We start from the raw sequence: 18,751 nt of genomic DNA on the forward strand, positions 1-18,751 counted from the left end.
TGCCGCGGAGCGGCTGGGCCCGTGAGCCATGGCCGCTGAGCCTGCGCGTCCAGAGCCTGTGCTCCGCAACGGGAGAAGCCACAACAGTGAGAGGCCCGCGTACTGCAAAAAAACTAAAAATAAAAAAATAAGGCTCAGAGCCTGGGCCAGGAAAGACACATAATAGATTGGTGACTGTAATTAAGTCCACCCCAGTCTCAGAGTTTATCAAGGGACAGCCTCTTTCACCTCCCTGGCTCCCCACCCCCAGCCGGCACAGAGTTGGGCCCCCAGCAGGGCTGAGAGGCTGACTGACTAATTCAGTGCCTCCTTGAAGCCTCTGAGAAAAGGACCCACTATGTGCTGGAATATACCACCGACCACAGCTACACTCGCCCCACGCCCGGGTCTGTCTCAACGTGCCGGCGACTCATGCACCCACTCATCCATGCTCTCATTCGCTCATTCATTTGTTCAATGACCACGGCTCTGGGCCCACCCTGAGCTCAGCTGTGAGCGCCCAGAGGTGAGCCCAGCCCAGCCCCTGCTTGGAGCAGCGCTCCCTGCTCCTCGCGGAGCCACAGCTGAAGGTGAGACTCCTCCCCTGCCCCTCCTCCCTCCTGAGCCCCTGCAGGCTACCCTACACCGACCCCCCCCTTCTGTTTCCTCGGGAGGTTGTGTTCACTGCCCTCTCCACAGCCGGGGGGCCTTCCCCAAATCCCCGCTGCACCAAAGGCCAAAGTGCTTTCCTTTCGTCTAAAACTCAGCAGGCACTCACACAGCGCCCTGCACTCAGGCTCACGGGTAACACAGCCCTCTCCTGCCCACCCCACGCCCGCCCCCAGTGGGCAGCCTGGGAGCCCAGGGCACTCAACTGTCCCCTCTGTCCCCCCAGCCCAGGGAAAGTCTGAGCCTCAGGTACCCACACTCCTCATCAACTGCAGGTTTCGACCAATTATCTGGAGAAAAGAGGAAGGAAATGAAAAATATTTCAGCCACCAAATCAAGCTATGGACAGAACCACGGAGTATATCCCAGGCACTTCCACAGGAGCATCCTCACTTAACATCCCTGCGTGTTCTGGGACACTATGTGCTGTGCTCACGCTCTCTGCCAGGGCTTTGCCTGCAGGTGCGGGGCCACCCCGCGCAGGGGTGAAGAGCCCTACACACCCACACACCCCCTGCAGAAGTTGCAGATCGGATCCACAGTGGGCTGGCTGCCCTTCTAGGAGCCCACGGTTTCAAGTCCACGTTTATGGAGCGCTCCCCCCGTGCTGTGCGCCCGCCAGGAACAGACACGCAAAGGAGACACAATCCAGGTGCAGGGAAGAGAGAGAAGCAGATGAGCGAGGTGGTGGGCCGTGAAGGGGGTCTGTGTAAAAGGCTTCAGGGGCCCGGAGGAGGGAGCGGAATGGCAGAGGAGAGGGCGGAAGAGACAAGCTCTGGGGGGAGCAGGGGACGGGGGCCCTGCAGGCAGGTGAGGGGGGCAGAGGAAGCAGCCCAGTGAGCGGAAGAGTGTGGGCAAAGACCCGGCGGCCCGGCTTCCCTGTGCCATCCTCAGGCCTCCCACACTGTGGGGAAGAAGGAACGGGATCACTTGCTGAGAAGCCCCTGCTGTGAGCCAGGCAGGAAAGCTTGGTGGGTGAGGAGGTGGCCTCTGGACACAGAGGCCTGGCTGGGAATTTCCAGTCCACCACTGACAAGCTCTGTGAGCACTTAGTTCCCAGGCTATGTTTCCCCAACTGTATAATGGGAATAACAACAGAACCCTCCCCCAGGGCTGTCCTGAGGATTGAAAGGGATGTCCCACGGAGGGAGAGCTCCCAGGACAGGGTCCTCCAATGTGAGCGTGCAAACACATGGCCTAGGAGCTACATACGTGTAGGTCTCAGGGTTCCATTGCCAGCCATTCTGCCTCTGCCGCCCTGCTGGGGCCTAGGAATCTGCATTTCAACACACGCTCCCCAGATGATTCTGAGACAGGCGGCCAGAGGACCACACTTTGAGAAATACCTGTTCAACGCATGTGTGCTGTTACGATCATTTATTTTCATTGTCTCATCTGCTGCTCCGACAGCCCTGCAAAGTCTGAACTGGTGACTCATTTCACAGGTGAGGAAAGGGGCTCAGCGCGGCAGGCTCCAGGTCACACAGCCAGTGATAAGCCAGCATAGAACCTGCACCGGGTCTGTCCACCCCCAAGCCTGAACCCCTCCCAGCAAGATGTCGTAGGGCCCCCTCCCTGGTCAACTTATGTCCTGGCAGAGGCCTTGTTATCACACTCCCCAGCCCACCCACACCGCCTCCATTGTCACTTCCCCCTCCAGCTACTAATCAGGTCCCGCAGACCATCCCGTTTCCTGCCGGCCCTCGGGCTGCCTCCTTTGCCCCTGATGGTACCTTCCTGGCCTTGTGTCCTCCCGTCACCTCCTCTGCCTCCAGAGGGGTTGGAATCGGGGCTGGGCAGTGGCAGAAATCGGGCAGGAGACCCTGAGGGGACCCTCAGGGCCACGAGCTTCCCTCCGTGGCCTGGACTACCTCTCTGTGGAGGCCCCATCCCCACCCCCGGGGCACACGCCCGGATGACCAGCCCCTTGTTTACTAATGACAGGAACAGGGGGGTTTCAGGGCAGAGTCAACTTCCTCCCAGACTGAGATCACAAAGGGATGGTGCCAGGACAAACCCCATCCCTGTCTGCCACCAGGACTGAGTCTGAGACCCAGCAGGAAGCGATGCCCGGGCCTGGATCCAACCTCACAGGCACACAGACCACAAGGGCAGGCAGTGGGCACAGGCGGGTGTGAGAAGTCAGGCTGAGGCACGAGGGACGGAGCCCTGAGCTGGTCCTGGCTTCTCTGTGGCCACCCCACCCTCTGGCAGGAGAAGGCAGAGTTAATCCTGTTGGAGAAAAAAGTGCTGAGCTTTTGTTTGTTCATTCCACGAACAGCCAGTGATGTGCGGCTTCCCGCGCAGAGGCCCGCCTCAGGACCATCCTCCCTCCAGCGTCGTCTGCCTTCCCTGCTGCTGGAGTCCCCTCAGCACACAAACATGCCGGCACTGCTTTAAAACACAACCTAAAAGCCGCCCATCTCTCTGCTCCATTCACTGCAAGTCTGAGGGAAGGAGCCGGGATCACACGCCTCTATTTCCTGATCCCCCTGCACCAGCCGCCGCCCCCCTCAGTCCCTCATGTCTACTCCTTTCCCTTTAACGTGCTCTGGTCACAGCCATCAATGACCTCCGACTTCCAGATCCAGTGGTCAAGTCTCGGTGCTCACCTCTCCCAGGCCGACCCAGCCAACACCCCTGGCTTCCCTCCTTCCTCCCTGGGCTCTCTCCTAAGGAAGCCACAAATCTCAGAGGCCCGGGGCCTCCCTCCCTGTAAGCTCGTCCGCTGCCAAGGCCTCAGGTGCCAGCCATACGCTCAGGGCTTCCAAGCTCACCTCCAGGCTGAGTGTCTCCCACTGTCTCCAACTGTCTCCACTAAATCCACCCCCGTCCCCAACCGTATCCACCTATATCCAACTATCTACCTCCATCTCCAGCTGCCAATCTGACATGGCCACTTGGGTGTCTAAAAGCCATCTCAAACTCAACATGCCTGGAACAGGGAAATCTTTATCTTCCCCTCCCCCCAAAATACCCTCCCACTCCGTTCCCCATCTCCACACCAGCGTCCACTGACTTAGTGTCCCTGGGCAAGGCTCTCTCCCTCTCAGGTCTCTGTTTGCCCAGCTGTATAAGAGAACCAGTTCGGGACTTCCCAGCCATTCATCCATCCATGGAAAAACAGGGGCAACTAGTCAAAGATTTCCACTACCTGCCGTGGGAGATTCCCAATCAGCTGGACTGGGGCGGGGCCCCGGTATCTGCAGTTTGTAAAACCTCCTCTTGTAACTCTCGTGATTCACAGAATCTGAGCGGCTTCTGCCCACAGCTTCTTGGCTCTAACGGTCCCTGGTCCTGCCTTCAGCTTCCCCATCTTCCACACCCCTCTTGGACTCTTGTCTATCTCAACAGCCATGTGAGGCTGAGGTTATATTATCCCCATTTTACAGAAGAGGAAACTGAGGCTGGGGTGGAAGTGCATGACTGGCCCATCAGGCACCTGGCTCCGCCTGACATTCCTAAACCCAGACGGCGCACCCCTAACCCCCAACACCCAGGCTGGCACCTTACAGCTGGAACCCAGGCCTACGCCCACCGGAAGTCAATCCAGTTCACAGACCCAGGAGCTGCAGCCTGTTCCCATCTCCTACCCACCCCACCGCAGGGGCCCCTGAGGCCTCCCCAGCCACTGCAAAGTCTGCCCCTCCCCCAGCACGTCATGGAGTCACCTGGGAAAATCTGGCTCTGGGCCCGGGGCGACCCAGGCTGGATTTCTGGCTGTGCTACGCCCCAGCTGAGTAGACAAGCACCTTAAACTTGCTGAGTTTCAGTGTCATGAGCTATAAAGTGGGGGTGACGGCACCTGCCCTCGGGGTCACAAGGAAGATGAACGAAGCCCCTCGGCAGGTGTTGGGCTCAAAGCCCCAGAGCTGAGGCCTGGGGTTGGGGCCTGAGTTAAGCGTCCCAGCCAAGTCCAGGGCTAGGCCTCCATGGGGACAGCCCAGCTGGGCCGAGGAGGCCGCCCACCACGGGGCCTGCCTCTCTGCAGCCAGCCCGGCCCTCACAAACGAACAATAACAGGAAACCATCCTTGGTGGGGGTGGGGGGGTGCACATGGGCCAGGGCCAGCTGGAAAACCTGAAGGGGCGGCGGCCAGGCCTCCCTCACCGCCGGGTGGGGCTCCCCTCCAGAGGCTGTTGGCCGAGCTCTGCACAGTTCCACGGCACGATCAGCCCCGGCCGGACAGCCAGACGGAACGGACACACCTCTCAGCCCACAGGCAAGGTGAGTGAGGGTCCCTGACTTCCCCATGCGTAGAATGGTCATCATCGGCTCCCAGGGAAACGCCACTCCTTGGGGTAGACTGGGTCTCCTGGCTCACAACAGAGCTGGGAAAGGTGCGCCCAGGGCTGGTGCCGCGGACACGAAGGGATGTTCTCAGGGAAGGGGCAAGCTCGGCTCTCCCACAGGTAGACTCCCAGACTCAAGGGCCCACTGGCTTCTGTGGGTGCTGGGCTCAGATGCTAAGAAGGCAGGATTCCGCCTGAGTCGCCCAGCATGCCAGGGGCAGAGGACTGGCACCCGAGTGGTGCCCCTTGCCCCACGAGAGAGGATTTACCACGGATGACATCATCCCATCCCCTCGAAGGCTCTGTGCTGGGATTGGGAGAGGAGCCCTGGAAGGGGAGCTTGGAGCCTCGCCCCTCCCTGTCAGCCACTGCCCCCATTTTCAGTACAGGCAAGCTGAGGCTTGACTCTGGGCACCTGAGGCCCTACCTGTGGAATCCCCTCCCCTCCTTCCCCAGACACCGTAGGGGCCGGGTACGAGCTGCGGAAGCTGTAGTTTTTCTCCCCCCAAACCGAGGTACCCGTAGATTGGGGCCCAAGGGACCCAGCAGCCCTCATAATTTTAGAGAAGTTCCCCCCAGAGACTTGGAGGCAGGCGGTCTAGGGTGAGAGCCGTCCTGGATACAAATCCCAGCTCTACCACTCGCTTCCAGCGTGACTTCGGGAAAATTACTCAGCGTCTCCCAAACTCAGTTTGCTTCTCTGAACAACGGAGATAGCGATTCTTTTTGCGGTTCATCTTGAGAGCTGGAAATGATGTCTACAGAAGGCTCTGAAGCACTGGAGCTCAGTACTTTATATTACCAGCAAGCCGATGAATTACATACAGCCTTTCTCCATTTCCCAGTTGAGGCAACTGAGATTTGGAGCAAGAACTCGTACCCCAAAGCCCAGGCTCTTTCCAGAACCATGCAGCTTTTCATGTGCCAGCCTCCTCATCTGTAAACTGGAAGAAAGGGTCTTTTCATGAGGCAATTAAAGGAAGCGATATACACACTTGGTACCGGGAACGGGTCGTAGGAGGGGAGCTTTAAGAAATCACAGCTGAATTTACCTGCCACCCAGAGCTGACCATGGCTTGAGGGTCACAAAGGTTTTGACCCCTGAGGTCGGTCCGTCCCCAGTAGGTGAGAGATGCATCAGCTCATCCTCCAGCGAGCGCTCTGGGCAACTACTCCACGCCAAGCACTGTGCTTGTTCCTCACCCCCACCCCATGGACATTTCTGCCATGGGTGGTGGGCAGACAGGATCCTGACAGGAGACGAAGGGCATTCCAGGGGAGGCAGGGAGCCTGGGCAGCTCATTGGACCTGGAGAGGCCAGTGCAGCCAGAAGGTTTTCAGAGCAGGGAGTGGCAGGAGGGCCAGTGATGCAGAAGGCCATGAGTAAGTAGCAGGACCGAGAATTTTTGTTCATCTTCAGGTGATGGGGAACAGCGGGACCCTCCCATCTGGCCTGAGTCCAGCCATGTGTAGGTGCCAGCCTGGAGGTGATCGAGGGGCCCAGGAGCTTCTGCGCCCCCAGGCAGCCCTGCTAATTCTGGCTTCCAGTGGTGAGGGGGTAGGCGAGGGGCCCACTGGCCTTGCAGGGGTTAAGCTGCCCACCCTGCAGTCTAGACCTGAGCGATTGTGCTGCTGAACAAGGGCCGGACATGGGAGCAGGAAGCTGGAGGGGCCATGCTTATTTTCTCCCATAGCTGGATGACTCACAGCTCTGCTGCTGCCTCGGGGATACACAGTGGACACACTGGCCACTAGCTCAGGGAAAAAAATCTTGAGCCCCTTGCCCATGGGATCCATCCCTTACTACTTCCATCACCTCTCTGCACCCCCTCGGCATCCTTGAAGCTACTAAAAGAATTCCCATTTGACAGACACGACCACAGAGTCTGAGAGAAGCTGAGCAGCCAGTCCAAGGTCACACAGTTACTATGAGCTGAAAGCAGGATATGAATGAGGCCAGCCCCTTCTGACCCCACTGCCCTGTCACACTCCATAGGGAAGCCTGGAGAGGGGAGAAGCCGGGGAGGATTGAACCTGACAGTTCAAGCCACAGAAGCAGGCACCAGGATGAGCCAGGAGCCCAATGATCCTGGGGGAGGAATGTTCTAGGAGACAACTGCTGCCCTCAGTAGCTTGGCTTCTGGCTGGAGAGATACTGACAAGCCCATCGTAACCCAGATCCAAGCTGATGTTGGGTGGAGAAATCACAGAAGACTCCCTGGAGGAAGAGCAGGAGCCCCAGAGGATGCTGGGAGGTCTTGGGTCTGCTCTCTGAGCTTCAGTCTTCTAATTTCTCTAGGGCAAGGGATGGACCACATAGTCTCTAAACTCATTCAGGGACCTCCAGATTGTCTGCCACAGCATAACGATCAGATTCTGGCAGGTGCAGACACTGGGAGGAGGGGGAAGGAGGGCCCATGGGGCTGGGCCAGGAAGGCAGTGAATGAGATTTCCTTCTAGAGGAGAACAGACAGGAGCAGGAGGTGGGCCCAGGGCAGAACCAGGAAATGAGGTCAGGTGTGAGTCGGCCAGTCAAGCCCACAGCTGCCAGGCCCGGCTGAGTGGGTAGGTGAGGGTTGAGACACCCACACATTTACTAAGCACCTACTGTGTGCTGGGCTTTGTACCCATGATCTCATTCGATCCTCCATCAGAGATGAGGAAGCTAGAGCTCAGAGAGGGCAAGGAATGGGCCTAAGGCCACACAGCTCATGAGCAAACAGGCAAGTGTGTGAGACTTGTGGCCGCCAATGACTGCCTCAGAGCCCCAGGCCAAGTCAGAAAGCCCAGAGGAGGCTGGAAAAGGCTCTCCCAAGGGTGGGTTTTCTCTCCTTCAAGCTTTGAGCTGCCCCATTAGGAGATAAGGGAATGACCCAGAGACCCCAGGACAAATTTGTTTCGAATCGTACACTAGGTCTGGTGAATTGGTTGTATCTAGCTCAAAGACTGTATTGAGGATTCAGGGGCTGAGTTCAAGTTCGGTGGGAAACGAACACTGTAACTGATTAGTGATGTCTGCCGTGAGTATGTGAATGGCAACCCGCGATCTCTGTTTTGTCAGCCCTACCTTCGGAAGCCCCGTGCACATGGGTGTATGTTCATCAGGGACCCATAAGAAGGATAATCTGACTGTCCTCAAAGGATCAAAATCCTAATGGTGGTGTGCCTGACAAAGTGATGGGCCATTAGAGATGCTGTATGGTGACAGGAGGAGCTTCTCTGAGTTCTATCAACCACTGTATGTGCTCTGACCACCCAAGGTGTTGTAGGCAGATCTGTGCGGATTTGTTTTAAATCCTCGGAGGAAGGAGGGAAGGAGTGCAAGATCAGAGCTGGAGACCGAGGCAGGCTGACAGACAGCAGTAGGGACACCGACACCTCAAGGTCCTCTGGGCCTTGAGTTCACGCCGCTGGTTGCCGGGATGAAGTGGATGCCTGGTCAGAGGCACTCACGCCAGCAGGCAGAGGCTGCGCTGGAGCGGGAGCCAATCAGAAGACCTTGTGGGGGGTACGGACTGGGGCTTGAAAAGGAGCAGAGCATTCACCCAGGGGCCACAGCAAGGAAGGGCATTCGGGCAGAGGGAACAGCCTGGGTATTCCATAAACGTCCAGTTCTCCTCGAGGCTGGGTGGGGCAGGGAGGTGAGGGAGAGGAGAGCCAGAGGGGTGGGCAGGGACACTCCGTGCTGGGTCTTGAATGCTGGCTCAGGAGCTAGGCTTCACCCTGCAGGGTGTGGGGAGCCAGGGAGGAGCGGTCAGCAGGGGAGCAGCGTGGGCAGCTCTGAGAGGAGCCGAGGGAGGGAGGCTGTTGGCAGAACCCGAGGGGAGAGGATCGGGTCTGGGACCCCCAAGAGCAGGTCACAGGGCTGAACTGAGCCCCAAACCAGGAAAAAGCCCCAAGGGGCCAGCTCATAGCTGCCCGGCCCCACAGCTCCTGGGGACTCACCCTTCATCCTCCCAATGCCGGTGATTCCTGAACGAGTTTGGGGGTCACTGGCTCCAACCTCGACCCCAGACTGAGGCTCGAGGTGTGGAGTGGGAGGGCGGTGGGAGAGCCGCCCAGGGCCACACAGGGGGCAGGGGCTCTAGCGCCCTCACCCCCACCCCTGCAGGTTCTGGGCCTCTCCTCCCACCTCCTGGCCCCTCATCCCTGACTCAAGGCCTCTGGGCTGCAGCCCAGAGTCTGCAGGAGGCTGGGCTGGGACTGAGCGTCCAGTCCACCCTCCACGGCTTTGCCTGGGGCTGGGCTCTGCTGCCAGGTCTTGTCCTAGCTGCTGGTGGGCGTGCTGGGCGGGAGAGGGGCCAGTCCCGCAGAGAGGAGACTCTTCGGGGGACAGGGGTGTGTGCTTGTGTAGGCAGCACGTTTGTGTGTCCGTGTGGCCTGAGGATGTCATGTGTGTATCCCTGACCTGGAGTCTTCCTCTACCCCACTCCCAAGGGCCCTCCAGTCTGCTCAATAAACGCTCAGACTTAGCCCCTGAAACCTAAGGCTTGAACAGGGTCGGGGCAGAACCATCCCGGCCGGCCGGGGGCGTTTGCCACGCTGCCCGCTGAGCAGCTCCCAGCTGGTCCAGGCTTCCGAGGGTCTATTTAACTACAAAAGGAGGAGCCCCAACCCGCCCACCTTCCATCTCCCTCTGGGTCCCCCTGGCTCCTTCTTTTAAAGAGCACAGAGCTGAGCGGACCTCACAGCCCCTTTGAAAAGGCCAAACACCAGTGACAGAGGGGGTCCTGAGAAACAGACCAAAGGGAGTTTTGCCAGCTGTCTCACAGCAGATCAGAGAGAGGCAGGATTCACTGCTGGGCTGAGACCCTCCGAGAAATCAGGGTCTTCCCCTCTCTGCCCTCTCACATCTTCCTCTACGCCTCCATCAAAGCACCACAATTTGAAACTGTTTTTTATCAAGTGGTTAATGTCTCTACACAAGGGTGCAGCCTGTGTAGGCTCCCCACTTGTAGTTCACTACCTGGCACATAGTAGGTGCTCAATAAATGTTTGTTGAATGACTGTATAACCTCCAGGCTCTAGAGAGGGCTTCAGAGAAGTGGTGACATGTGACCTAAGTCCAGGCAGAGGTGAGAGAACGGCAAGTGCAAAGGCCAGAAGCTGTGACCAGGCCTGGTGGGTGTTACCATCCCACAGGCTGGGGCTCCTCTTCGAGGCTCACCAAGCAACAGCCCCCCTTTTTTTTTAATTTTTAAATGTCTTTATTTATTTTGGCTGCACTGCGCAGCATGCGAGATCCTAGTTCCCCCAACCAGGGACTGAACCGGCGCCCCCTGCAGTGGAAGCACGGAGTCCCAACCCCTGGACCGCACCCTTGAGACCCAGACAGGGAACTGGAGAGGAGCAGAGGCACACAACCTCTCCAGCCCCCGCCAACTTGGCTCAGCTTTCAGAGCCAGTCCTCAGGCCCAACCCAGGCATCTAGTTCTGAGCTCAGTGGTCCCACCCACTGTAGACACAGACCCAAACCCAGGAGTTCTCCAAGGCCTTGCCCTCTGATCCCGGCATGACTGAGCCCAGCCATCCCCCAGATGCTCCGAGGTTCCTCTGCCCCTTCTCCTGGGCTCCATGCCCATTACCAGGGGCCTGGGCCACACTCTGTCCTCTCATTTTGGGCCCCCTGGACCTTCCCAGACTGACCGAGGGCACAGAGGGCCCACCCTCATCCATCCGTCCCTTTGGAGCTGCCCCGAAAGCCTCTAACACAGCTCCAGGAACCGAGCATCATCACAGATCCTGGGTAACAGGGACACGGGCCAGCACCTGGCCTCCGGGTGCCCCGCAGGCACGTCTGAGCTGCCGGGCGAATCCCCTCTCCCTCATGTCTGCTGTCAGGAAAGGCCCCGGGGCTACTCAGCTGGGCATTTCTGAGCACAGAAATCAATTCCAAGATCCTCAGGCCCACTACACATCTGTGGTACCGCAAACCCACCCGGCAGCGGCCTGATCTCTCCAAAAACGTGGTGAGAGCAACCAAGAGACGTGACTCCTGCTTATAGGAAAGTAAAGGGCTAAAATAAACCTGACCCCAGCTGTGCTCTGACCACACCTCCAGAGGTGTGGCCAAGGGAAATTCTGTTTCCAGCTGTGGGTCCAGCAAATCCTGCCGGCTGACTTCCTCTCCAACAGCAGGAGGAGGAGGAACGATTTTTCGATAAAACCCTTCCTCTTGGCCCCCATTTACGTGGACAAATTTCTAACACAAAAGGCAAAAGACACAAATAAACATGGCTTTTCAGATGGAAAAGTCCCTCAGGACCCTCTGAGATTGGGTGTAGAAGGAGCCCAGGATTTAGAAAAAGATAAATCTGGGTGAGGGTTCCAGATCTACCACTTACGAGGTGTTTGTGTCTGAGCCTCAGTTTCTTCCTCTGTGAAAGGGGGACGATAATTCCTACATCCTGAGGACGTGTGAAAACTAAATGAGATTTCATCTATGCAAGCCAAACATGGAGAACAGCTGCTTATCATTACTATTATTACTACCATTATTATTATTATTACATGTTAATGTCACCGCAGAAATAGAGAGAGAGTGGCATGATGGAAAGGCACTATTCGGGGTGAAAGGCAGCCTAAGTTCAAATCCTGGCTCAACCACTCGCCACTGTGTGACCCAGCAGGGCTCACTCCACCTCTCTGAGCCTCATCTGCAAAATGGGATCACTGACAACTACCTGGCAGTTTGCAAGATTTAAGTGAGATAAGGTTTCAGTGTGCCACTGAGGAGGCGTTTCAAAGAAGAGACTTTATGAAGGAAACACTTACAGAGCTGTGAGCTCAGTCAAGGGAACAAACGGGATGCTGAGTCCTGCAGAAACCAGCAGCAGACCACCGCAGGACCAAAGGGACAAAGAGGAGGGAAGGGTGTTTCCCGAACCCAGTGAGGGACGGATGGGAGCCACAGAAGCTACCGGGATGGAGAGGTGCAGCCACAGCAGTACAAATGAACCAGAGCAGACAGCAGCAGGGAGGACGTACCCCAACTTTTCTCCTCCCATCCTCAGATGCCTGCTAGAGCCCCCATTGGCCAAACACCAGAACCCCGCGCCTGCAGGCCAAGGGTCAGTCCCTTTGATACAGAGCAGAGGTCAGGGGAGGGGTGGGGGAGTAGACTCAGCAGGGTGGGGACCTGCAAATCCCCCAACCAAATGGTTGGGTGTTCAGGAACAAGAATGGTAAGCTAACTACTCAGTAGAGCAAAACAGAGTGTCGGCGAGGATTCATACATGCTTGGTTTTATTCTTAGCTACTTTTTTGGCCATGTTACAAATGTTTTTTTTAATTCAGGCCTGAAAACAACCCTGAGAGGTAGACACTAGTGTTCCCATTGTACAGATGATGAGACTGAGGCTCAGAGAGGTGAAGAGTCTCGCGCACAGTCACAGAGCGGCAAAGCAGCACAACTGACGTTCTCTAAACCACAGACCCTGCAATCACAGCCATCACCCTGCTCTGTGTGAACCCAAAGAGGAGAGAGCCATGTGTCAGGTGTGGCTGGGCCTTGGGGAAAAGGGAAGATGTAGACAGGGCAGGGAGAAAGCCATTCTCCAGGAAGGGAAGGAAGCTGTGATTTGAGCCCAGCAATGGGACCTGGGTGTCAACCCTGGGACCAGCCCCAGGCAGTGCTGCAGTGGAAGATGCCCAGGGATGCATGAGGTGCAAGGTGAGGACCAGGGATGGCTCCCCAGAGGAGGACATTTGGGCTTAATCCTGGATGACAAGTTCGTGAGACAGAGAAAGAGGAAAGACCTATGCGGCTGTCCTGGGCCACTTCTCCTCCCTCGCTACCTGCCCTCCTTCATGTTCCAGCCTCACAGTTTGAGCACCAGCCCTGGGAAGGGACCGTCTGTAAGCTGCCCCAGCCCCACCTTCTCCCGCACTCCAGGCCAAGTCTCCGGCAGCTGCTGGCCATGGCCACAGAGACGTTTCATAGCAACTCCAACCTGACGCAGCCCACACAGACCTTTTGGTACCACTACCCGTCTTCCGAACCTCAGCAAAGCCCTGCCCCCGCCAACTGCTCAGGCCAAAGACTCGAGAGCCATCCTAGATTCCTCTCCATCCCTCACCCCCTACATTCCATTCACAGCAAGTCCTGTTAACTCCACCTCGAAAACACTTCCCATGGCCACGCACCTCTACACCTGGTCTGGGCCACCATCAACTCTCGCCTGGATGACAGTGACCTCCCCTGCTGGTCTCCCCTCTCTCCCAGCCCGTCTCCTCACCTCAGCCAGGGATCTCTTCAAATCAGATCATGTCACCTTCCCTCGTGCTTAGGAAAAAGCTCTCTCTAGGCTGCCCTGTACAACCCAACTGCATTAGTTTCCTCCAGCTGCTGTAACAAACCACCCCAAAGGTGGCTGGCGTGAAACACCACCAATTTAGTTATTTATTATAGTTCTGGAGGTCTGAAGTCTGAAATGGGTTTCGGTGGGTGAGAATCAGGACTGTTTCCTTCTAGAGCCTCTAGGGGAGAATCTATTTCCGTGCCTTTTTTGACTTCCAGAGGCCGCCCCCGTTCCTTGGCCTGGGGCCCCGCAGCACCCCAACCTCTGTTTCCATCATCACGTCTCCTTTCTCCTGATTCTGACCCTCCTGCCTTCATCTTTTAAGGACGCTGTGATTGTACTGGGTCTATCCACATAGTCCAGGATAATCTCCCTGTTTCAAGATCCTTAACTTAATCCTATCTGCTGAAAGTCCTTTGCCAGGGAAGGTAATATTCACAGGTTCCAGGGGTGAAGACGTGGACACCTTTGGGGGGCTGTCACTCAGCCTACCACCCCGACCTGGTCCCCTCTTCTGGAGCCCCCATTGCTCATCTGACCCAAGGGCCTTCTTTTGGCTCTTCAAACAAACGAACCATTTTTCTACCTCAGGGACTTTGCACTTGCCGATCCTTCTGCCTGGAATACCCTCCCTTCCCCTGGCATTTCTAGGGCTGACACTCCGATGTTGGCATGAGTATCATCTCTCTGAAAGGCCTCCCCTGGCCTTGAAGTCTCAGCCAGCTGCCCCCTCGCCCTCTGCTGTGTCCCCCAGTGTAATTCCCTGAGAGCCTCTGATCAGCACCTGATGCTTTTCCCCATGTACTTATTTTCCTGGGGTTCCCACGACAGCGTGCACTCCCCGGGGACAGGTCCTGTCTGTCCCGCTCACTGCTGCACCCCAAAGCCTAGCACGCAGCAGATGCTCAATACGCATCCGCTCAGGGTGCGGCCTCCTATCTTGTCCTGCCCAGGGGCTTGAGAACTTCTCTCTCCCCATTTCTCAGTTTCACTTCTATTTGTTTTACTTTTTCATTTTTTGAGTCACTTCTCACTTGAGGGAGGAAGAAGGGAGCAAGACATGCAGTTCCTTTCGAGGCAAAGAAGGAAATGACCCAGCGGGCCTGAGCCCAGCGAGGCTGGCCAGGGGTCACAGCTGCCACCTCCCCTGAGTCAGGACCAGCTTCCTGGCAGAACTCTCAGCTCCCTGAGCCTTTGTTCACTGCCTTCCTCCGGCCCAGAGCAGCTGCCCTTTTCACAGCCCACCTCAAAGGGCACCAGGTCTCCTCCAGTCTGACCACCTCATTGAGGACTGAGGGAACTGGGACCGGAAGCCTTCCCAGGCACATGGCACCTGCGTTCCAGGCCCGGCTAATGCTCTGTCCCAGCCAAACCCTGCGAGCCCACTTCTGCCTGGGCCAGCAGCTGGGGGCCACAGGGATGCTGGATGCTAAGCTCAGCAGGCCCAGAGGCCAGTCTGCACACACACCCCCGGCCCTCACTGAGGACAGCCTGGCGCCAGTGTCTCAGAGGAAATGTTACTAGAGTTTAGAAACCTCCTGTGCTGTGCAGAATCCAGCTTCTCCCTGCGGCCAGGGCGGGCGACAGCCAGGGAGGTGGCCTCCCACCCAGCACCCAGTGGGCCCTTGCCTCTCTCCAGGCAGGAGCCCCGATTCTGACTCCCACTCCCACCCACCAGCCTTCTTCCTCTGAACCATCCCAGGAGCCACAGGTCAGTGACACAGGGACCAGCAAGGGTAGACTGATGGGGTCAAGGGCTGAGAGGGCATAGTGACAGCCGAGGTCACAGCCTCTACCCACCCTGGGGCAGTGAGACAAGCCCTCTTCCTTCTGGAATTCAGGATGAAGCCGGGCCCTGATCTCTGGGTGACCCCAGATCCCCATCCAGGTTGATCCCATGTCCCAAGGGCTGCTTTCATGGGGGCAATCACATGGGGTCTTGTGCTTAAAAGGACCCCGTGCTGGGTTTCACGTTCTTCCGTCTCTGTCCTGAAATTCTTAGTAACTTTTGAGAAAAGGACCCCATGTTTCCATTCTATACTACGCCCCACAAACTACGAAGCTGGTCCTGCGAGCCCAGCCTCTCTACCCAGCACCCCATCCCACCCCTGTTCTCGTGACAGCTCCTAAGCTCATCACCAACTGTGAGCGCTGCGTCTGGTGAGGGCCTGGCCCTCTCGGTCACCACATTTGGGTTTCTTAAGAGCCTTCTGAAGACAACATCAAAGCAACGCTGCCCCAGGGGCTCTCGGACTAGCCGGGGGGCATGTTTGTTCAGAGGAGTCTTTAAATCCCACCACGCAGCAGCTGCTAGGTCAAGAGAGGGCAGTAGGAAGAAGCATGAACTTTGGGGCCAGGCCGACTTGGTTTGAGTTTGACTCTGAGGCTTCCCGTCTGGGTGATCTCTCTCTTCCTCTGCTCATCTATAAAGTGAGGGCCACAGTTATACCCACCTTCTGGCTGACTGGGAGGATTAAGTGCGATAACACAGATAAAGTGCTTGGAAGAGTGTCAGGCATTCAATAGTTATTGATGTTTATTTTTTGGTACTTATTATACTTATTGATGACACTTATTGATAAATGTCAGCTGCTGAGGTCAGACACCTGGGCTGTATTCTCAGCCTCACCATTTACTCCACCATGAACTTAACTTCTCTGTGCCTCAGTTTCCCCGTCTGTAAAATCCAAGCTGGGTGTCCACCGCACAAGGCTTTGGGAGCTACCATCCACATCAGCATTGCTCTCTCCTCCAGGAAACCTTCCCTACAGCTCTCCTCTAGCCTCCCCTGTCGTCCATGCTTGCTTGCCCAATAGCACATGTGACCCTTAAGTAGGAATTGTTTCTGTGTCTGGCTTCCCCTCCCAGACTAGGAGCTCCACGGGGGAAGAGGGTGTGGTTCTGCTAGTCTGAGCAGAGAGTGAAGGATGAAGGGTTAAACAGTTCAGTGCTCCCCAGGAGATGCTCGCACCCCACATTCCCTGATGGTCTCTCTCCTCGTCCCTCAGAGCCGTCCGTCCCGGGAAGATGCAGGTGTTCGTGATGCTGCTGGCTGCAGGGGGCACCTGCCTGGGCCTGCTAGCTGCAGCGGCCGTCAAACCTGACCAACCCAACCCCCCCAGCTCGCTGCCCATTCACCGGCGCCAGAAGAGAGATTGGATCTGGAACCAGATGCACATCGATGAAGAGAAAAACGGCTCACTGCCCCACTATGTGGGCAAGGTAAGGCTCAGGCCCCAGAGCGGGAGAGGCGTGCCGTGGTGGTGGTGATGATAAAGACAGTGACAGGTGCTGTGGTGGTTGCAGGGATGGGGATGATCGTTGCGAGGGTGATGGTAATAGTGGGAGAGATGGTGGAGGTGGCAGATGTCATGGTGGTGGTGACTATGGTGATAGCCAAGGAGAAGGTGGTGGTGGTAATAGCAGTGGTGGTGGTGATGACGATGATGATCGTGGAGGTGGAGGTGGTGGTGGTGGTGGTGGAAGTAATGGTGAGCACAATGGTTCATCTTTCTCGCAGACTTTGGCCTATGGAGTGAGTATCACTGGCAGAAGGGCCACCCCGTGCACAAGCTAAGGCGGGCAGCCTAGCGTGGGGGCTCAGGGCTCAGGGCAGGACCAGCCAAGGCTGCCATTAACTGTGCGCATCTGAGAGGTCTGGAAGACCTGAGCAGACTTCTACAGAGCTGTGCTGGCGACACGGCTCATCATCCAGGCCACGGTTTGCCATCTCTAGTCGAGGCCTTTGAACCTCCTCAGGAAGCCCTGTCTCTCAGGGTGTTTTGCCCTAGAATCTAGGGCGTTATGAGCTCCAGATCCTAGGACACCCATAACAAGGCATTTGACCCAAGCCTGCCCTCCAGGGCGGTGCCTACGACTCTAAACCCTCATTTCATCCCAATTAAAACGTGTCCATCCTCAGTCGCCTTCCTAGAGCTTGGAGCTAATCTGAGGGACTAATGAACTATCTTCCTGTGTCAGAAGGTTGCTGAGGTCAAAATCGTACACTCTAATTGAAAGGAATGGCTCTAGGGGCTTCCCTGGTGGCGCAGTGGTTGAGAGTCCGCCTGCCAATGCAGGCAGGGGACACAGGTTCGTGCCCCGGTCCGGGAAGATCCCACATGCCGCGGAGCGGCTGGGCCCGTGAGCCATGGCCGCTGAGCCTGCGCGTCCGGAGCCTGTGCCCCGCAACGGGAGAGGCCACAACAGTGAGAGGCCCGCGTAACACAAAAAAAAAAAAAAAAAAAGAAAGGAATGGCTCTAGTGGTGGAATTTCACACACAACAGGGAGATGGATTAGGGGATTAGGTATTTCAAGAGTTTTCAGTGAGGAGAAAAATTCCTTTCCAGTGCTTTAAAATCTCACCACGTCAGTTTCTTGGAAGCTAAGCAGGGTCAGCTAAAGAAAGATCAGTGTACCGGTGAGAGGAATTATGGTCCCAAGCACAAGGCTGGGCTCTGGGACATGGTCAGGGGGCAAAGACAGACATGGTCCACACCCTCATGGAGCTTGTGGTCTAAAACAGGGGCTGGCCACATGTAAATCAGTGAAGTTAGAACACTCCCTCACACCATACACAAAAACAAACTCAAAATGGTTTAAAGACTTAAATATAAGACATGATACCATAAAACTCCTAGAAGAGAACATAGGCAAAACATTCTCTGACATTAATCACAGCAATGTTTTCTTAGGTCAGTCTCCCAAGGCAAAAGAAATAAAAGCAAAAATAAACAAACGGGACCTAATCAAACTTATAAGCTTTTGCACAGCAAAGGAAACCATAAACCAAATAAAAAGACAACCTATAGACTGGGAGAAAATATCTGCAGATGATGTGACTGACAAGGGCTTAATTTCCAAAATATATGAACAGCTCATATAGCTCAGTATCAAGAAAACAACCCACCCAATCAAAAATGGGCAGAAGACCTAAACAAACATTTCTCCAAAGAAGCCATACAGATGGCCAACAAGCACATGAAAAGATGCTCCACACCGCTATTAGAGAAATGCAGATCAAAACCACAATGAGGTATCACCTCACAGCAGTCAGAATGGCTGTCATCAAAAAGTCTACAAATAATAAATGCTGGAGAGGGAGTGGAAAAAAGGGAACCCTCCTACACTGTCGGTGGGAATGTAAATTTGTGCAGCCACTATGGAGAACAGTATGGAGGTTCCTTAAAAAACTAAAAGTAGAGTTACAATATGAGCCAGCAATCCCACTCCTGGGCATATATCCAGAAAATATGAAAATTCTAATTCAAAAAGATACACGAACCCCAATGTTCACAGCAGCACTATTTACAATAGCCAAGACGTGGAAGCAACCTAAGTGTCCACCAACAGATGAATGCGTAAAGAAGGTGTGGTACCTATAAATAATGGAATATTACTCAGCCATAAAAAAGAATGAAATCTTGCCATTTAGAGCAACATGGATGGACCCAGAGGTTATCATACTAAGTGAAGTAAGTCAGAAAGAGAAAGACAAATATCATATGATA

At 55.8% G+C, this 18,751-nt stretch overlaps 1 protein-coding gene across 1 annotated transcript in view; it reads left to right on the forward strand.

The window, feature by feature from the left end:
- Positions 1 to 4,747: 4,747 nt before the first annotated feature.
- The window catches only part of CDH5 (cadherin 5), a 36,379-nt gene continuing 22,375 nt past the window's right edge, over positions 4,748 to 18,751 (forward strand). The window contains exons 1-2 of the mRNA XM_030863764.2: positions 4,748 to 4,875; positions 16,249 to 16,462. Of these exons, the coding sequence (XP_030719624.1) occupies positions 16,268 to 16,462 (195 nt within the window). The 5' untranslated portion in view covers positions 4,748 to 4,875; positions 16,249 to 16,267. The remainder of the gene's footprint in view (positions 4,876 to 16,248; positions 16,463 to 18,751) is intronic.

Source organism: Globicephala melas, chromosome 19, assembly GCF_963455315.2.
Source record: "Globicephala melas chromosome 19, mGloMel1.2, whole genome shotgun sequence".
In the NCBI taxonomy this organism is placed as follows: domain Eukaryota; kingdom Metazoa; phylum Chordata; class Mammalia; order Artiodactyla; family Delphinidae; genus Globicephala; species Globicephala melas.